A 17,774-nucleotide genomic window follows, 5' to 3' on the forward strand; every position below is an offset into this window, starting at 1 on the left:
TAATTAGAGGCTACTCTGTGTTATAATTAGAGAGGATACTGAATGTGTTGTAATTACAGAGGCTACTGTATGTGTTGTAATTATAGGCTACTGTATGTGTTGTAATTAGAGAGGCTACTGTATGTGTTATAATTAGAGAGGCTACTGTATGTGTTGTAATAAGAGAGGCTACTGTATGGGTTGTAATTAGAGAGGTTAATGTATGTGCTGTAATTAGAGAGACTTCTAAATGTGTTGTAATTAGAGAGGCTGCTGTATTTGTTGTACTTAGAGGCTACTCTGTGTTATAATTAGAGAGGCTACTGTATGTGTTGTAATTAGAGAGGCTACTGAATGTGTTGTAATTACAGAGGCTACTGTATGTGTTGTAATTATAGGCTACTGTATGTGTTGTAATTAGAGAGGCTACTGTATGTGTTGTAATAAGAGAGGCTACTGTATGGGTTGTAATTAGAGAGGCTACTGTATGTGTTATAATTAGAGAGGCTACTGTATGTGTTGTAATAAGAGAGGCTACTGTATGTGTTGTAATTAGAGGCTACTGTATGTGCTGTAATTAGAGCCTACTGTATGTGTTGTAATTAGCGAGGCTACTGTATGTGTTGTAATTAGAGGCTACTGTATGTGTTATAGTTAGTGAGGTTAATGTATGTGCTGTAATTAGAGAGACTACTAAATGTGTTGTAATTAGAGAGGATACTGAATGTGTTGTAATTACAGAGGCTACTGTATGTGTTGTAATAAGAGAGGCTACTGTATGGGTTGTAATTAGAGAGGCTTTTGTATGTGTTGTAATTAGAGAGGCTACTGTATTTGTTGTAATTAGAGGCTACTCTGTGTTATAATTAGAGAGGATACTGAATGTGTTGTAATTACAGAGGCTACTGTATGTGTTGTAATTATAGGCTACTGTATGTGTTGTAATTAGAGAGGCTACTGTATGTGTTATAATTAGAGAGGCTACTGTATGTGTTGTAATAAGAGAGGCTACTGTATGGGTTGTAATTAGAGAGGTTAATGTATGTGCTGTAATTAGAGAGACTTCTAAATGTGTTGTAATTAGAGAGGCTGCTGTATTTGTTGTACTTAGAGGCTACTCTGTGTTATAATTAGAGAGGCTACTGTATGTGTTGTAATTATAGGATACTGTATGTGTTGTAATTAGAGGCTACTGTATGTGTTGTATTTAGAGAGGCTACTGTATGTGTTGTAATTAGAGAGGCTACTGTATGTGTTATAATTAGAGAGGCTACTGTATGTGTTGTAGTAAGAGAGGCTACTGTATGGGTTGTAATTAGAGAGGCTACTGTATGTGTTGTAATTAGAGAGACTACTGTATGTGTTGTAATTAGAGGCTACTCTGTGTTATAATTAGAGAGGATACTGAATGTGTTGTAATTACAGAGGCTACTGTATGTGTTGTAATAAGAGAGGCTACTGTATGGGTTGTAATTAGAGAGGCTTTTGTATGTGTTGTAATTATAGGATACTGTATGTGTTGTAATTAGAGGCTACTGAATGTGTTGTAATTACAGATGCTACTGTATGTGTTGTAATTAGAGAGGCTACTGTATCTGTTGTAATTAGAGAGGCTACTGAATGTGTTGTAATTACAGAGGCTACTGTATGTGTTGTAATTATAGGCTACTGTATGTGTTGTAATTAGAGAGGCTACTGTATGTGTTATAATTAGAGAGGCTACTGTATGTGTTGTAATAAGAGAGGCTACTGTATGGGTTGTAATTAGAGAGGCTACTATATGTGTTGTAATTAGAGAGGCTACTGAATGTTTTGTAATTAGAGAGGCTACTGTATGTGTTGTAATAAGAGAGGCTACTGTATGTGTTGTAATTAGAGAGACTACCGTATGTGTTATAATTAGAGAGGCTACTGTATGTTTTGTAATTACAGAGGCTACTGTATGTGTTGTAATTATAGGCGACTGTATGTGTTGTAATTAGAGGCTACTGTATGTGTTGTAATTTGAGGCTACTTTACGTGTTATAGTTAGAGGTTAATGTATGTGTTGTATTTAGCGAGCCTACTAAATGTGTTGTAATGAGAGGCCTACTGTATGTGTCGTAATGACAGGCCTACTGTTGGTGTTGTAATTAGAGGCTACTGTATGTGTTGTAATGAGAGGCCTACTGTATGTGTCGTAATTAGAGGCTACTGTATGTGTTGTAATTATAGGCGACTGTATGTGTTGTAATTAGAGGCTACTGTATGTGTTGTAATTAGAGGCTACTTTACGTGTTATAGTTAGAGGTTAATGTATGTGTTGTAATTAGCGAGCCTACTAAATGTGTTGTAATGAGAGGCCTACTGTATGTGTCGTAATGAGAGGCCTACTGTTGGTGTTGTAATTAGAGGCTACTGTATGTGTTGTAATGAGAGGCCTACTGTATGTGTCGTAATTAGAGGCTACTGTATGTGTTGTAATTAGCGAGGCTACTGTATGTGTTGTAATTAGAGGCTACTGTATGTGTTATAGTTAGTGAGATTACTGTATGTGTTGTACTTAGAGGCTACTCTGTGTTATAATTAGAGAGGCTACTGTATGTGTTGTAATTAGAGAGGCTACTGAATGTGTTTTAATTACAGAGGCTGCTGTATGTGTTGTAATTAGAGGCTACAGTATGTGTTGTAATTAGAGAGGCTACTGTATGTGTTGTAATTAGAGAGGATACTGTGTGTGTTGTAATTAGAGAGGCTACTGTATGTGTTGTAATTAGAGGCTACTGTATGTGTTATAGTTAGTGAGGTTAATGTATGTGTTGTTATTAGAGGCTGCTAAATGTGTTGTAATTAGAGAGGCTACTGTATGTGTTGTAATTAGAGAGGCTACTGTATGTGTTGTAATTAGAGAGGCTACTGTATGTGTTGTAATTTCAGAGGCTACTGTATGTGTTGTTATTAAAGAGGCTACTAAATGTGTTGTAATTAGATAGGCTACTGTATGTGTTGTAATTATAGAGGCTACTGAATGGGTTGTAAATAGAGAGGCTACTGTATGTTTTATAATTAGAGAGTCTACTGTATGTGTTGTAATGAGATGCCTGCTGTATGTGTTATAATTAGAGGCTACGGTATGTGTTGTAATTAGAGTGGCTACTGTATGTGTTATGATTAGAGAGGACACTGTATGTGTTGTAATTAGAGAGGCTACTGTATGTGTTGTAATTAGAGAGGTTACTGTTTGTGTTGTAATTAGAGAGGCTACTGTATGTGTGTAATTAACGAGGCTACTGTATGTGTTGTAATTAGAGGCTAATCTGTGTTATAATTAGAGAGGCTACGGTATGTGTTGTAATTAGAGAGGTTACTGTTTGTGTTGTAATTAGAGAGCCTACTGTATGTGTTGTAATTAGCGAGGGTACTGTATGTGTTGTAATTAAAGGCTACTGTATGTGTTATAGTTAGTGAGGTTAATGTATGTGCTGTAATTAGAGAGGCTACTAAATGTGTTGTAATTAGAGAGGCTACTGTATTTGTTGTAATTATAGGATACTGTATGTGTTGTAATTAGAGGCTACTGTATGTGTTGTAATTATAGGTGACTGTATGTGTTGTAATTAGAGGCTACTGTATGTGTTGTAATTAGAGGCCTACTGTATGTGTCGTAATGAGAGGCCTACTGTTGGTGTTGTAATTAGAGGCTACTGTATGTGTTGTAATTAGAGGCTACTCTGTGTTATAATTAGAGAGTCTACTGTATGTGTTGTAATTAGATAGGCTACTGAATGTGTTGTAATTAGAGAGGCAACTGTATGTGTTGTAATTAGAGAAGCTACTGTATGTGTTATAATTAGAGAAGCTACTGAATGTGTTGTAATTAGAGAGGCTACTGTATGTGTTGTAGTAAGAGAGGCTACTGTATGGGTTGTAATTAGAGAGGCTACTGTATGTGTTGTAATTAGAGAGACTACTGTATGTGTTGTAATTAGAGGCTACTCTGTGTTATAATTAGAGAGGATACTGAATGTGTTGTAATTACAGAGGCTACTGTATGTGTTGTAATAAGAGAGGCTACTGTATGGGTTGTAATTAGAGAGGCTTTTGTATGTGTTGTAATTATAGGATACTGTATGTGTTGTAATTAGAGGCTACTGAATGTGTTGTAATTACAGATGCTACTGTATGTGTTGTAATTAGAGAGGCTACTGTATCTGTTGTAATTAGAGAGGCTACTGAATGTGTTGTAATTACAGAGGCTACTGTATGTGTTGTAATTATAGGCTACTGTATGTGTTGTAATTAGAGAGGCTACTGTATGTGTTATAATTAGAGAGGCTACTGTATGTGTTGTAATAAGAGAGGCTACTGTATGGGTTGTAATTAGAGAGGCTACTATATGTGTTGTAATTAGAGAGGCTACTGAATGTTTTGTAATTAGAGAGGCTACTGTATGTGTTGTAATAAGAGAGGCTACTGTATGTGTTGTAATTAGAGAGACTACCGTATGTGTTATAATTAGAGAGGCTACTGTATGTTTTGTAATTACAGAGGCTACTGTATGTGTTGTAATTATAGGCGACTGTATGTGTTGTAATTAGAGGCTACTGTATGTGTTGTAATTAGAGGCTACTTTACGTGTTATAGTTAGAGGTTAATGTATGTGTTGTATTTAGCGAGCCTACTAAATGTGTTGTAATGAGAGGCCTACTGTATGTGTCGTAATGACAGGCCTACTGTTGGTGTTGTAATTAGAGGCTACTGTATGTGTTGTAATGAGAGGCCTACTGTATGTGTCGTAATTAGAGGCTACTGTATGTGTTGTAATTATAGGCGACTGTATGTGTTGTAATTAGAGGCTACTGTATGTGTTGTAATTAGAGGCTACTTTACGTGTTATAGTTAGAGGTTAATGTATGTGTTGTAATTAGCGAGCCTACTAAATGTGTTGTAATGAGAGGCCTACTGTATGTGTCGTAATGAGAGGCCTACTGTTGGTGTTGTAATTAGAGGCTACTGTATGTGTTGTAATGAGAGGCCTACTGTATGTGTCGTAATTAGAGGCTACTGTATGTGTTGTAATTAGCGAGGCTACTGTATGTGTTGTAATTAGAGGCTACTGTATGTGTTATAGTTAGTGAGATTACTGTATGTGTTGTACTTAGAGGCTACTCTGTGTTATAATTAGAGAGGCTACTGTATGTGTTGTAATTAGAGAGGCTACTGAATGTGTTTTAATTACAGAGGCTGCTGTATGTGTTGTAATTAGAGGCTACAGTATGTGTTGTAATTAGAGAGGCTACTGTATGTGTTGTAATTAGAGAGGATACTGTGTGTGTTGTAATTAGAGAGGCTACTGTATGTGTTGTAATTAGAGGCTACTGTATGTGTTATAGTTAGTGAGGTTAATGTATGTGTTGTTATTAGAGGCTGCTAAATGTGTTGTAATTAGAGAGGCTACTGTATGTGTTGTAATTAGAGAGGCTACTGTATGTGTTGTAATTAGAGAGGCTACTGTATGTGTTGTAATTTCAGAGGCTACTGTATGTGTTGTTATTAAAGAGGCTACTAAATGTGTTGTAATTAGATAGGCTACTGTATGTGTTGTAATTATAGAGGCTACTGAATGGGTTGTAAATAGAGAGGCTACTGTATGTTTTATAATTAGAGAGTCTACTGTATGTGTTGTAATGAGATGCCTGCTGTATGTGTTATAATTAGAGGCTACGGTATGTGTTGTAATTAGAGTGGCTACTGTATGTGTTGTAATTAGAGTGGCTACTGTATGTGTTATGATTAGAGAGGACACTGTATGTGTTGTAATTAGAGAGGCTACTGTATGTGTTGTAATTAGAGAGGTTACTGTTTGTGTTGTAATTAGAGAGGCTACTGTATGTGTGTAATTAACGAGGCTACTGTATGTGTTGTAATTAGAGGCTAATCTGTGTTATAATTAGAGAGGCTACGGTATGTGTTGTAATTAGAGAGGTTACTGTTTGTGTTGTAATTAGAGAGCCTACTGTATGTGTTGTAATTAGCGAGGGTACTGTATGTGTTGTAATTAAAGGCTACTGTATGTGTTATAGTTAGTGAGGTTAATGTATGTGCTGTAATTAGAGAGGCTACTAAATGTGTTGTAATTAGAGAGGCTACTGTATTTGTTGTAATTATAGGATACTGTATGTGTTGTAATTAGAGGCTACTGTATGTGTTGTAATTATAGGTGACTGTATGTGTTGTAATTAGAGGCTACTGTATGTGTTGTAATTAGAGGCCTACTGTATGTGTCGTAATGAGAGGCCTACTGTTGGTGTTGTAATTAGAGGCTACTGTATGTGTTGTAATTAGAGGCTACTCTGTGTTATAATTAGAGAGTCTACTGTATGTGTTGTAATTAGATAGGCTACTGAATGTGTTGTAATTAGAGAGGCAACTGTATGTGTTGTAATTAGAGAAGCTACTGTATGTGTTATAATTAGAGAAGCTACTGAATGTGTTGTAATTAGAGAGGCTACTGTATGTGTTGTAATTAGAGGCTACTCTGTGTTATAATTAGAGAGGCTACTGTATGTTTTGTAATTAGAGAGGCTACTGTATGTGCTGTAATTAGAGAGGCTACTGAATGGGTTGTAATTACAGAGGCTACTGTATGTGTTGTAATTATAGGCTACTGTATGTGTTGTAATTAGAGAGGCTACTGTATGTGTTATAATTAGAGAGGCTATTGTATGTGTTGTAATAAGAGAGGCTACTGTATGGGTTGTAATTAGAGAGGCTACTGTATGTGTTGTAATTAGAGAGGCTACTGAATGTGTCGTAATTAGAGGCTACTGTATATGTTGTAATTAGCGAGGCTACTGTATGTGTTGTAATTAGAGGCTACTTTACGTGTTATAGTTAGAGGTTAATGTATGTGTTGTAATTAGCGAGCCTACTAAATGTGTTGTAATGAGAGGCCTACTGTATGTGTCGTAATGAGAGGCCTACTGTTGGTGTTGTAATTAGAGGCTACTGTATGTGTTGTAATGAGAGGCCTACTGTATGTGTCGTAATTAGAGGCTACTGTATGTGTTGTAATTAGTGAGGCTATTGTATATGTTGTAATAAGAGAGGCTACTGTATGTGTTGTAATTAGAGAGGCTACTGTATGTGTTGTAATTAGAGAGGCTACTGAATGTTTTTATAATTAGAGTCTACAGTATGTGTTATAGTTAGTGAGGTTAAAGTATGTGTTGTTATTAGAGAGGCTACTGTATGTTTTATAATTAGAGAGTCTACTGCATGTGTTGTAATGAGATGCCTACTGTATATATATTATAATGAGAGGCTACTGTATGTGTTGTAATGAGAGGCCTACTGTATGTGTCGTAATTAGAGGCTACTGTATGTGTTGTAATTAGCGAGGCTACTGTATGTGTTGTAATTAGAGGCTACTGTATGTGTTATATATAGTTAGTGAGATTACTGTATGTGTCGTAATTAGATAGGCTACTGTATGTGTTGTAATTAGAGCCTACTAAATGTGTTGTAATGAGAGGCCTACTGTATGTGTCGTAATGAGAGGCCTACTGTTGGTGTTGTAATTAGAGGCTACTGTATGTGTTGTAATGAGAGGCCTACTGTATGTGTCGTAATTAGAGGCTACTGTATGTGTTATAGTTAGTGAGATTACTGTATGTGCGTAATTAGAGGCTACTGTATGTGTTGTAATTAGATAGGCTACTGTATGTGCTGTAATTAGAGCCTACTGTATGTGTTGTAATTAGCGAGGCTACTGTATGTGTTGTATTTAGAGGCTACTGTATGTGTTATAGTTAGTGAGGTTAATGTATGTGCTGTAATTAGAGAGGCTACTAAATGTGTTGTAATTAGAGAGGCTACTGTATTTGTTGTACTTAGAGGCTACTCTGTGTTATAATTAGAGAGGCTACTGTATGTGTTGTAATTATAGGATACTGTATGTGTTGTAATTAGAGGCTACTGTATGTGTTGTAATTAGAGTCTACTGAATGTGTTGTAATTACAGATGCTACTGTATGTGTTGTAATTAGAGAGGCTACTGTATCTGTTGTAATTAGAGCGGCTACTGAATGTGTTGTAATTACAGAGGCTACTGTATGTGTTGTAATTATAGGCTACTGTATGTGTTGTAATTAGAGAGGCTACTGTATGTGTTATAATTAGAGAGGCTACTGTATGTGTTGTAATAAGAGAGGCTACTGTATGGGTTATATTTAGAGAGGCTACTGTATGTGTTGTAATTAGAGAGACTACTGTATGAGTTATATTTAGAGAGGCTACTGTATGTGTTGTAATTAGAGAGGCTACTGTATGTGTTGTAATTAGAGAGGCTACTGTATGTGTTATATTTAGAGAGGCTACTGTATGTGTTGTAATTAGAGAAACTACTGTATGAGTTATATTTAGAGAGGCTACTGTATGTGTTGTAATTAGAGAGGCTACTGTATGTGTTGTAATTAGAGAGGCTACTGTATGTGTTGTAATTAGAGCCTACTGTATGTGTTGTAATGAGAGGCCTACTGTATGTGTTGTAATGAGAGGCCTACTGTATGTGTCGTAATGAGAGGCCTACTGTATGTGTTGTAATTAGCGAGGCTACTGTATGTGTTGTAATTAGAGGCTACTTTACGTGTTATAGTTAGAGGTTAATGTATGTGTTGTAATTAGCGAGCCTACTAAATGTGTTGTAATGAGACGCCTACTGTATGTGTCGTAATGAGAGGCCTACTGTTGGTGTTGTAATTAGAGGCTACTCTATGTGTTGTAATGAGAGGCCTACTGTATGTGTCCTAATTAGAGGCTACTGTATGTGTTGTAATTAGCGATGCTACTGTATGTGTTGTAATTAGAGGCTACTGTATGTGTTATAGTTAGTGAGATTACTGTATGTTCGTAATTAGAGGCTACTGTATGTGTTGTAATTAGATAGGCTACTGTATGTGCTGTAATTAGAGCCTACTGTATGTGTTGTAATTAGCGAGGCTACTGTATGTGTTGTATTTAGAAGCTACTGTATGTGTTATAGTTAGTGAGGTTAATGTATGTGCTGTAATTAGAGAGGCTACTCTGTGTTATAATTAGAGAGGCTACTGTATGTGTTGTAATTATAGGATACTGTATGTGTTGTAATTAGAGGCTACTGTATGTGTTGTAATTAGAGTCTACTGAATGTGTTGTAATTACAGATGCTACTGTATGTGTTGTAATTAGAGAGGCTACTGTATCTGTTGTAATTAGAGCGGCTACTGAATGTGTTGTAATTACAGAGGCTACTGTATGTGTTGTAATTATAGGCTACTGTATGTGTTGTAATTAGAGAGGCTACTGTATGTGTTATATTTAGAGAGGCTACTGTATGTGTTGTAATTAGAGAGACTACTGTATGAGTTATATTTAGAGAGGCTACTGTATGTGTTGTAATTAGAGAGGCTACTGTATGTGTTGTAATTAGAGAGGCTACTGTATGTGTTGTAATTATAGGATACTGTATGTGTTGTAATTAGAGGCTACTGTATGTGTTGTAATTAGAGGCTAATGTATATGTTGTAATTAGTGTTATAATTAGAGAGACTACTGTATGTGTTGTAATTAGAGAGGCTACTGAATGTGTTGTAATTAGAGGCTACTGTATGTGTTATAGTTAGTGAGGTTAATGTATGTGTTGTAATTAGAGAGGCTACTGTATGTGTTGTTATTAGAGAGGTTACTGTATGTGTTGTAATTAGAGAGGCTGCTGTATGTGTTATAATTAGAGAGGCTACTGTATGAGTTATATTTAGAGAGGCTACTGTATGTGTTGTAATTAGAGAGTCTACTGTATGTGTTGTAATGAGACGCCTTCTGTATGTGTTATAATTAGAGGCTACTGTATGTGTTGTAATTAGAGTGGCTACTGTATGTGTTATAATTAGAGAGGACACTGTATGTGTTATCATTAGAGAGGCTACTTATGTGTTATAATTAGAGAGAGTCTACTGTATGTGTTGTAATTAGGTGAGGGAGATTAGTATTAACTGTTTGGTGCTGATATTTCTTCATTTCTAGATGTTCAATATTCTTCAGTCACCAATACTAATGATTCTCTGTCTTCTCTACTTCCATACAGCTATCCAGAAATCAGAGGAAGGTAAGACCCATTTTTTTTTTGCTAGTTTTTCTTGCTTTACAATAAAACTGAATTTAGTCTATGGAGTGAACAAACTACAGTGTTATTTGGGGTGTTTTGGACTGCTGGTCTGATTCCTAAATTGAACAGACGTGTACATATTGTCCATGTAGGATAAATACATAATCTACAAAAGTGTACCTTTTTTGTGTAGAAATGAAGGTGGCGGGAAGGTTGCACATAACTTGGGGGAAATGAATGTGGCCAGTAATCAGCTCCGACTTTGCCCTGACTTTGACTTAGATGTCCATTAACGATTGAAGAGCAAACAGTTATCTTTAACACAACAGTTAATTGCATGAAATTGAGTCTGCGTGGCTTTGTTGACACTGTGCTTTCCTCTGTGAGAGTCACACAGACACAGAATAGGGATGTCATCTCAGTGATCAGTGCGGCGCTGGGTGCTAACTGTAGCTACCATCTACAATAACCCAGCTATTAAGATGGTTGATTACCAAGCCATTGACATCAGGGCAGTATATCACACTGTCAAAAGATTGGCACTGTGATTACGCACTAATGGAATTGTTTGCTTGAAGAATGAAATCTTTCCCAGAGCATTACTTGTCCCTGTCTGAAGGAAAACACCCATTTGTCTCTCATAATGTAATCATTCACACACTCTGTTTAAACCACGTCACAATAAAACAAATGGAATCGCTCTTCAATAAAACACACAGAGTGTAAATGAAGATTGAACGTGGACGTGGGGAAGCCCAGTGCGTTAAGCGGCCGGGCGGTGCAGCAGTGAGAGACATCCATCAGGCCTGTTAGGAGGTGGTGGTGCCAGAGAGGGCAACAGGCTCAGGGTTCCAGCTATGGGTGTGCTGGGGTTCTGCATGTTATAAATCACTGCTGCTGCTCACCGGAACAGCCTACCAACACCTGCCATTTAATATTGCTGCTCTGTACCCTTGTACATTGTAAGTGACTGCACAGCTGGAAGGAAGGCTTTATTTTCAGTAAAAAAAAATGTACAGCATACCTGTAACGGCGTTCGTCTGTAGGAGGAAGAGAAGCGGACCAAAGCGCAGCGTGGTGGTTATTCATGTTTTAATAAATCGCTACACATGAACAAACTAACAAAAACAAGAAATGTGAAAACGCAAAACAGTCCTATCCTGTGACACCAAACACAGTGACAGGAACAATCACCCACAAACAAACAGTGAAACCCAGGCTACCTAAGTATGATTCTCAATCAGAGACAACTAATGACACCTGCCTCTGATTGAGAACCATACTAGGCCGAAAACATAGAACTGACCCAAAACATAGAAAAACAAACATAGACTGCCCACCCAACTCACGCCCTGACCATACTAAATAAATACAAAAACAAAGGAAATAGAGGTCAGAACGTGACAGTACCCCCCCCCCAAAGGTGCGGACTCCGGCCGCAAAACCTTGACCTATAGGGGAGGGTCTGGGTGGGCGTCTGTCCGCGGTGGCGGCTCTGGCGCGGGACGCGGACCCCACTTCACCATTGTCTCAGTCCGCCTTATTGTCCGCCTCCGTGGCTTACTCACCATGCCCACCCCTCTCAATGACCCCACTGGACAGAGGGGCTGCTTGGGACAGAGGGGCAGCTCGGGACAGAGGTGAAGCAGCTGCTCGGGACAGAGGGACAACTGCTCGGGACAGAGGGACAGCTGATCGGGACAGAGGGACAGCTGCTCGGGACAGAGGGGCTCTAGCGGCCCCTGGCTGACTGGCGGCACTGGCGGCCCCTGGCTGACTGGCGGCCCCTGGTTGACTGGCGGCACTGGCGGCCCCTGGCTGACTGGCGGCACTGGCGGCCCCTGGCTGACTGGCGGCACTGGCGGCCCCTGGCTGACTGGCGGCACTGGCGGCCCCTGGCTGACGGGCGGCACTGGCGGCCCCTGGCTGACGGGCGGCACTGGCGGCCCCTGGCTGACGGGCGGCATTGGCGGCTCCTGGCAGACGGGCGGCATTGGCGGCTCCTGGCAGACGGGCGGCACTGGCGGCGCTGGGCAGACGGGCGGCACTGGCGGCGCTGGGCAGACGGGCGGCGCTGGCAGAGGCGCCGGACAGGCGGGAGGCTCCGGCAGAGGCGCCGGACAGGCGGGAGGCTCCGGCAGAGGCGCCGGACAGGCGGGAGGCTCCGGCAGAGGCGCCGGACAGGCGGGAGGCTCCGGCAGAGGCGCCGGACAGGCGGGAGGCTCCGGCAGAGCTGGAGAGGAAGGCTCTGGTAGCGCCGGAGAGGCGGGAGACTCCGGCAGCGCTGGAGAGGAAGGCTCTGGTAGCGCCGGAGAGGCGGGAGACTCCGGCAGCGCTGGAGAGGAGGAAGGCTCTGGACGGATGGGCCGGAGAGACAGCCTGGTACGGGGAGCTGCCACCGGAGGGCTGGGGTGTGGAGGTGGTGACGGATAGACCGGGCGTGCAGGCGCACTGGAGCTCTTGAGCACCGAGCCTGCCCAACCTTACCCGGTTGAATGGTCCCGGTCGCCCTGCCAGTGCGGCGAGGTGGAACAGCCCGCACTGGGCTATGCAGGCGAACCGGGGACACCGTGCGCAAGGCTGGTGCCATGTAAGCCGGCCCAAGGAGACGCACTGGAGACCAGATGCGTAGAGCCGGCTTCATGGCACTTGGCTCGATGCCCACTCTAGCCCGGCCGATACGCGGAGCTGGAATGTACCGCACCGGGCTGTGCACCCGCACTGGGGACACCGTGCGCTCCACAGCATAACACGGTGCCTGCCCGGTCTCTCTAGCCCCCCGGTAACCACAGGAAGTTGGCTCAGGTCTCCTACCTGGCGTAGCCATACTCCCTGTTAGCCCCCCCCCAAGAAATTTTTGGGGCTGACTCCCGGGCTTCCATCCACGACGCCGCGCTGCCTCCTCATACCAGCGCCTCTCCGCTTTCGCCGCCTCCCGTTCTTCCTTGGGGCGGCGATATTCTCCTGGCTGAGCCCAAGGTCCTTTACCGTCTAATTCGTCCTCCCATGTCCAATCCTCCTCGCGCTGCTCCTGCTGCTGCTTTCTCCTTTGCCCATTACCACACCGCTTGGTCCTGTTGTGGTGGGTGATTCTGTAACGGCGTTCGTCTGTAGGAGGAAGAGAAGCGGACCAAAGCACAGCGTGGTGGTTATTCATGTTTTAATAAATCGCTACACATGAACAAACTAACAAAAACAAGAAATGTGAAAACGCAAAACAGTCCTATCCTGTGACACCAAACACAGTGACAGGAACAATCACCCACAAACAAACAGTGAAACCCAGGCTACCTAAGTATGATTCTCAATCAGAGACAACTAATGACACCTGCCTCTGATTGAGAACCATACTAGGCCGAAAACATAGAACTGACCCAAAACATAGAAAAACAAACATAGACTGCCCACCCAACTCACGCCCTGACCATACTAAATAAATACAAAAACAAAGGAAATAGAGGTCAGAACGTGACAATACCCACATATTTTGCACTGAGTATTGACAGTCAGCACTGTGCAATACCGTACAGTAGCTGAGAACGTTGATGCGCTTGAATACAAATGTTCTCATTCAGTGGCATTCTATTCCAAAACCGTTGTCCTGACTAAATCGTACATGTTATTCATTGTGTCCTGTGTGTTCGTATGGAACACTGTACTGTCAGTATCTATTAGAGCGGACTGGTTTTTGATTCGTAAGCAGGGGCCGGTTGTAATGTGGAGGGCTATATCCAGGCCCCACATGGGAGGATGATGAGTGGAAGGCTTCAGTTCAGAAGGGTCCGCTTTCAACCCCTGCCTTTAATCACTCTTAACTCCCCTTGTGATGAGCAAGGCAGCTATGACCACGCTCACAGCAAAAGGCGAGCATTATTAAATGACATGCTGCAAAGAGAAAGCATTAGAGTCATTATTGGATTAAAGCTTTGACATGGAGCCTGCGTGTACCATCCCCGATGCACAATGCATGAAAACAAAGATGACACTTGACTAGTTAGTTCTCTTTATTCTTTATCCCAGGAGCAATGCAATGTGACATCTAGCAGCAAGTATTTTTAGTTGTTCTATCAATGGACCTAGATGGCTGCCGGTGCAAAAGATTAACAAAAACCCATTTAAAACTAGTAACCTCAGTGCTATATTTTAGCTGCACTGAGGGCTCGAGTACAGATAGCACGTCTCAAAAAGAGAACTCCTAAGTAACTGGAGGTTAGTGATGAACACATCTGGACTATAATTCGTTGGAACTTCAGTGTCTCCAGGAGTCAGTCAGTCTCAGTCAGTCAGTCAGTCTGTGTCTGTCAGTCAGTCTGTGTCAGTCAGTCAGTCAGTCAGTCAGTCAGTCAGTCAGTCAGTCAGTCAGTCAGTCTCTGTCTGTCTGTCTGTCTGTCTGTCTGTCTGTCTGTCTGTCTGTCTGTCTGTCTGTCTGTCTGTCTGTGTTGTCGCTGAGCCTAGGTTACCTGGATGGAGGGGGGACCAAGGTGGGGCATGCTTTTCAGGCCAGGAGACATGGAGTGCAGCATTCTCTGATGTGTTGTGAGCAAAACTGGGTCTGTGAGAGAGAGATAAGAGAAGACTCCCAACACCTGCATCCACGCATGTGTGTAGAACACCAGCAGATAATCCTTCACATACAGTAGTACACACAAACAAAAGATACACCTCTGCTTCCCCTGTGTATTAATAGTGTGTGTGTTAATGCGTTACACTATAGAACTATGCAAACTACCATCTACAAACGACAAGATTCTAGCTTCAAATCATAGAGAATTACTTCAATTACACGGTTGGTCCCCCCCCCCCCCTTATTTTGTTCCTTGTTCCTTGGTTACGATGTGATACGGTAGTGTGAATAGTTGATAGTGTAAAGGTGTGAATGACTCACTTATGGTGACCCTGACCCTGTGAGAATACAGAGGAAGCATGTGGAACCTCAGCGCAGACATCTTCAAACGAGAGGACAGGACAGGGCACAGCTGCTACTGCTGCTGCTGATGGCCAGGGAGCTCTAAGCACCACTGACCTTGGCTTAATCCTCTCATAAGAATACTCTCCTTCAAAGCACTGCAACTTCATGGAAAAACAAACTCAGCAAAAGCTAAATCCTAACCCTTTAAGCATTTTTTATTTTTCTTCTGAATATTCTCATGCAGTAAATGTAAAGGCTTAGAGGTAATTTCACAGATGGTAATTTTATAGTCCACTCGTGTACGTCTGAAAATGATGTTGTTGACAATATGTGATTTTAGTGCCATTGTGTTTTGGGGTAAAGCTGAGGTGTACAAATGAATGTTGCTCTTCGATGTTGTTAATCATTGTTGAAATGAAGCTTTCTGCATTGGCGCTGTTCAAAAAAAAAATGGGTTAGAAATGAACAAACAAAACAACAGCAACATGTTTCAAAGATCATTTTTCACGTGTAAAGTTTCTCTGTGCAACAATTTCACCTGCCAACAGCCCTGAATATAGTAGTAATGGAGAAACAAGTTGAGAGAAATTGAAAAGGATTGAATGCTCGTTGAAAAAAAAGCTACCTGTTGCAATATTCTTTAAAGCCCACAAGAAAATCTACTTAACTGCATAGAACACCTTTTAAGTATGTTTTGTGACATTTAATGACATTAATAGCGTGTTTTTTTTTTCATCGTTTTGATTGTTCATTTTATGGAGCATAGCCAGCGGTAAAACAGATTAGCATTTAGCGGTCATTTTATTGTTTCACAGATTTACTGTAAATGTGTTCATAGACATGCGTTAGTCTTCTATTTCATTGTGACGAGGGAAGGTTGAAAGCAATAAAAATGGGCTTTAATAAATATTTCCCCACAATTTCATAACCACCAACCAGTTGATGTTGCTTTCATAAGATCAATTGTAATTACAACAATGTCTGAAATGAAGGTGAAAATAATTTACCTTGACAAAGAAACAGACACCATCCCAAGGAAAATGGGGAGGAATGGAGAAAAGGGGAGCATGATCAACGTCATACCAGGGGGGGGGGACACGAGAGCCTGTTGCTATGCCAACACAAATTGGGCAGCCCTGTATTTCAATGCACAAGACACATCCACCACGGAGAGGCTTGGCACTTCAAGAGGAAAAAAAAATAAAGCTGGTGATGTTTATCTCATTAAAATATATATATATATATATATATCAGTGATGACAAACCTCTTGTGTCTCTGATGCTGTCTGGCTCTGCTCAGCTCTCTGGTATAAGCGCCGTCCTCCAGCCTAAGGGTATTGTGTTGACCTCATTTCTTCTTGCCCCACGAAAGGTCAATGAATGCGTATGTATATAATGGTACATGTGTACAGCTTATTCAGTGTTACCTGGTGCATGGTGTAAAGCTCTCTGGCGGTTTCTGATTAGATGATCGATAACATCTCATCCCTCAGTGAAATTGGCCAATTTCCTCCAGCAGTTCTCACAAAGAGAACCATTCTCTTTTGAAAAGTGCGGTTGCCTCTGTCAACACATGTTTTATTTACTAAGTGTTGATGGAGTGATTTAATGTCTGTCCATTACTGGTGGAAATGTCAATCACATATAAAGGTTGTGTTTTATTTAATCCAGTTGGGTTCACAGATTTTTATTTTATCCACATGTTTTAGAAATGCAATTTGTTTTGATAAATCTGTACGGGAAATGACAATGCATGCATGAGCTTTGTTGAGCTGAAAAATATATATATATTATATCGCAAAAACTGCCAAAATGCCAGGGAGAGAAACATCGCTGAGTTACCATTTTGATCTCTAAAAGTGTTAAAATGTCATAAATGATATATTCTTTATAAGGAAAAATACATCTCCAATGAGAGGCGTTGTGCAACACCATGAAGGTGTTGAGACTGAGCTCAACGAAAAGGATAACTGTCAGAGAATGAATGCAAGAAATCCCTTAAATTATACCGGGTCATTTTTCGAGTTGTTTTAATTAACAATTCACTCAATTTCCTGCTGTAGGTCATGCAGATGATGGTATAATTGTGTGATACAAAATGTTATCTTTGGTCAATTAAAGCCTTGTTCAATCAGCCACATTTCTTGTCTAACACAATACAGGTCCATTGTAATTACTAAATGCCCACATTCATGCGGCAAGCCCACAAGGCCCTTGGCTTATTTGTTTACAATTGATTTTGTGATGTCCACAGAATCGGAGTGTTCCAGTTTACTGAGCTCCTGTTTAATTGAGTTACATTGTATTTTATGAATGTGTTTTGCATATGATGTGTTCTTTCCTTGCCAACGACTGCAGCACTATGACTGCAGTAAAGCTGTCACATTATGCCTCTCACACCCTGGGTTATTGATTGTTATGGCCCTCCCTGGCCCTGGGCCTGGGCCTGCTTATGTTGTAACGCTGAGTCTAGTTAAGGATACAGTCCTCACTGGCTTTACCCTATTGAAGGGACTGGTTTGTGTCCCTGTTGCATGCAGTGTTCGAGGTATACATTTGCGGTATTCATTTTGATCTGTATGCAGTTTACACTGGAGAACGTTGGAGAACTTCGTATGAACGAGATGTGAATTTGGAAAAGTGACAAAACCCCTATTCTAAACCTGAGAAAGCTGTCTGCTTAAGAGTAAGAGTGTGTGTTCCATTAGGGAAAAAAAACATCTGTGTGAGCAACTACCTTCGGGGGTTGCACCAATTGAGATG

The 17,774-nt window shown here is 40.9% G+C and overlaps 1 protein-coding gene across 2 annotated transcripts in view; it reads left to right on the top strand.

The window, feature by feature from the left end:
• The window catches only part of LOC139418651 (neurexin-2-like), a 329,179-nt gene that overhangs the window by 89,871 nt on the left and 221,534 nt on the right, over positions 1–17,774 (top strand). The window contains exon 2 of one of the 2 annotated variants that reach the window (XM_071168271.1): positions 15,019–15,027. The exons of the other annotated variant lie outside the window; for it this stretch is intronic. Within the exon in view, the coding sequence (XP_071024372.1) occupies positions 15,019–15,027 (9 nt within the window). The remainder of the gene's footprint in view (positions 1–15,018; positions 15,028–17,774) is intronic. 2 annotated transcript variants of the gene reach the window in all.

The sequence above is a fragment of the Oncorhynchus clarkii genome, chromosome 10 (assembly GCF_045791955.1).
Source record: "Oncorhynchus clarkii lewisi isolate Uvic-CL-2024 chromosome 10, UVic_Ocla_1.0, whole genome shotgun sequence".
In the NCBI taxonomy this organism is placed as follows: Eukaryota; Metazoa; Chordata; class Actinopteri; order Salmoniformes; family Salmonidae; genus Oncorhynchus; species Oncorhynchus clarkii.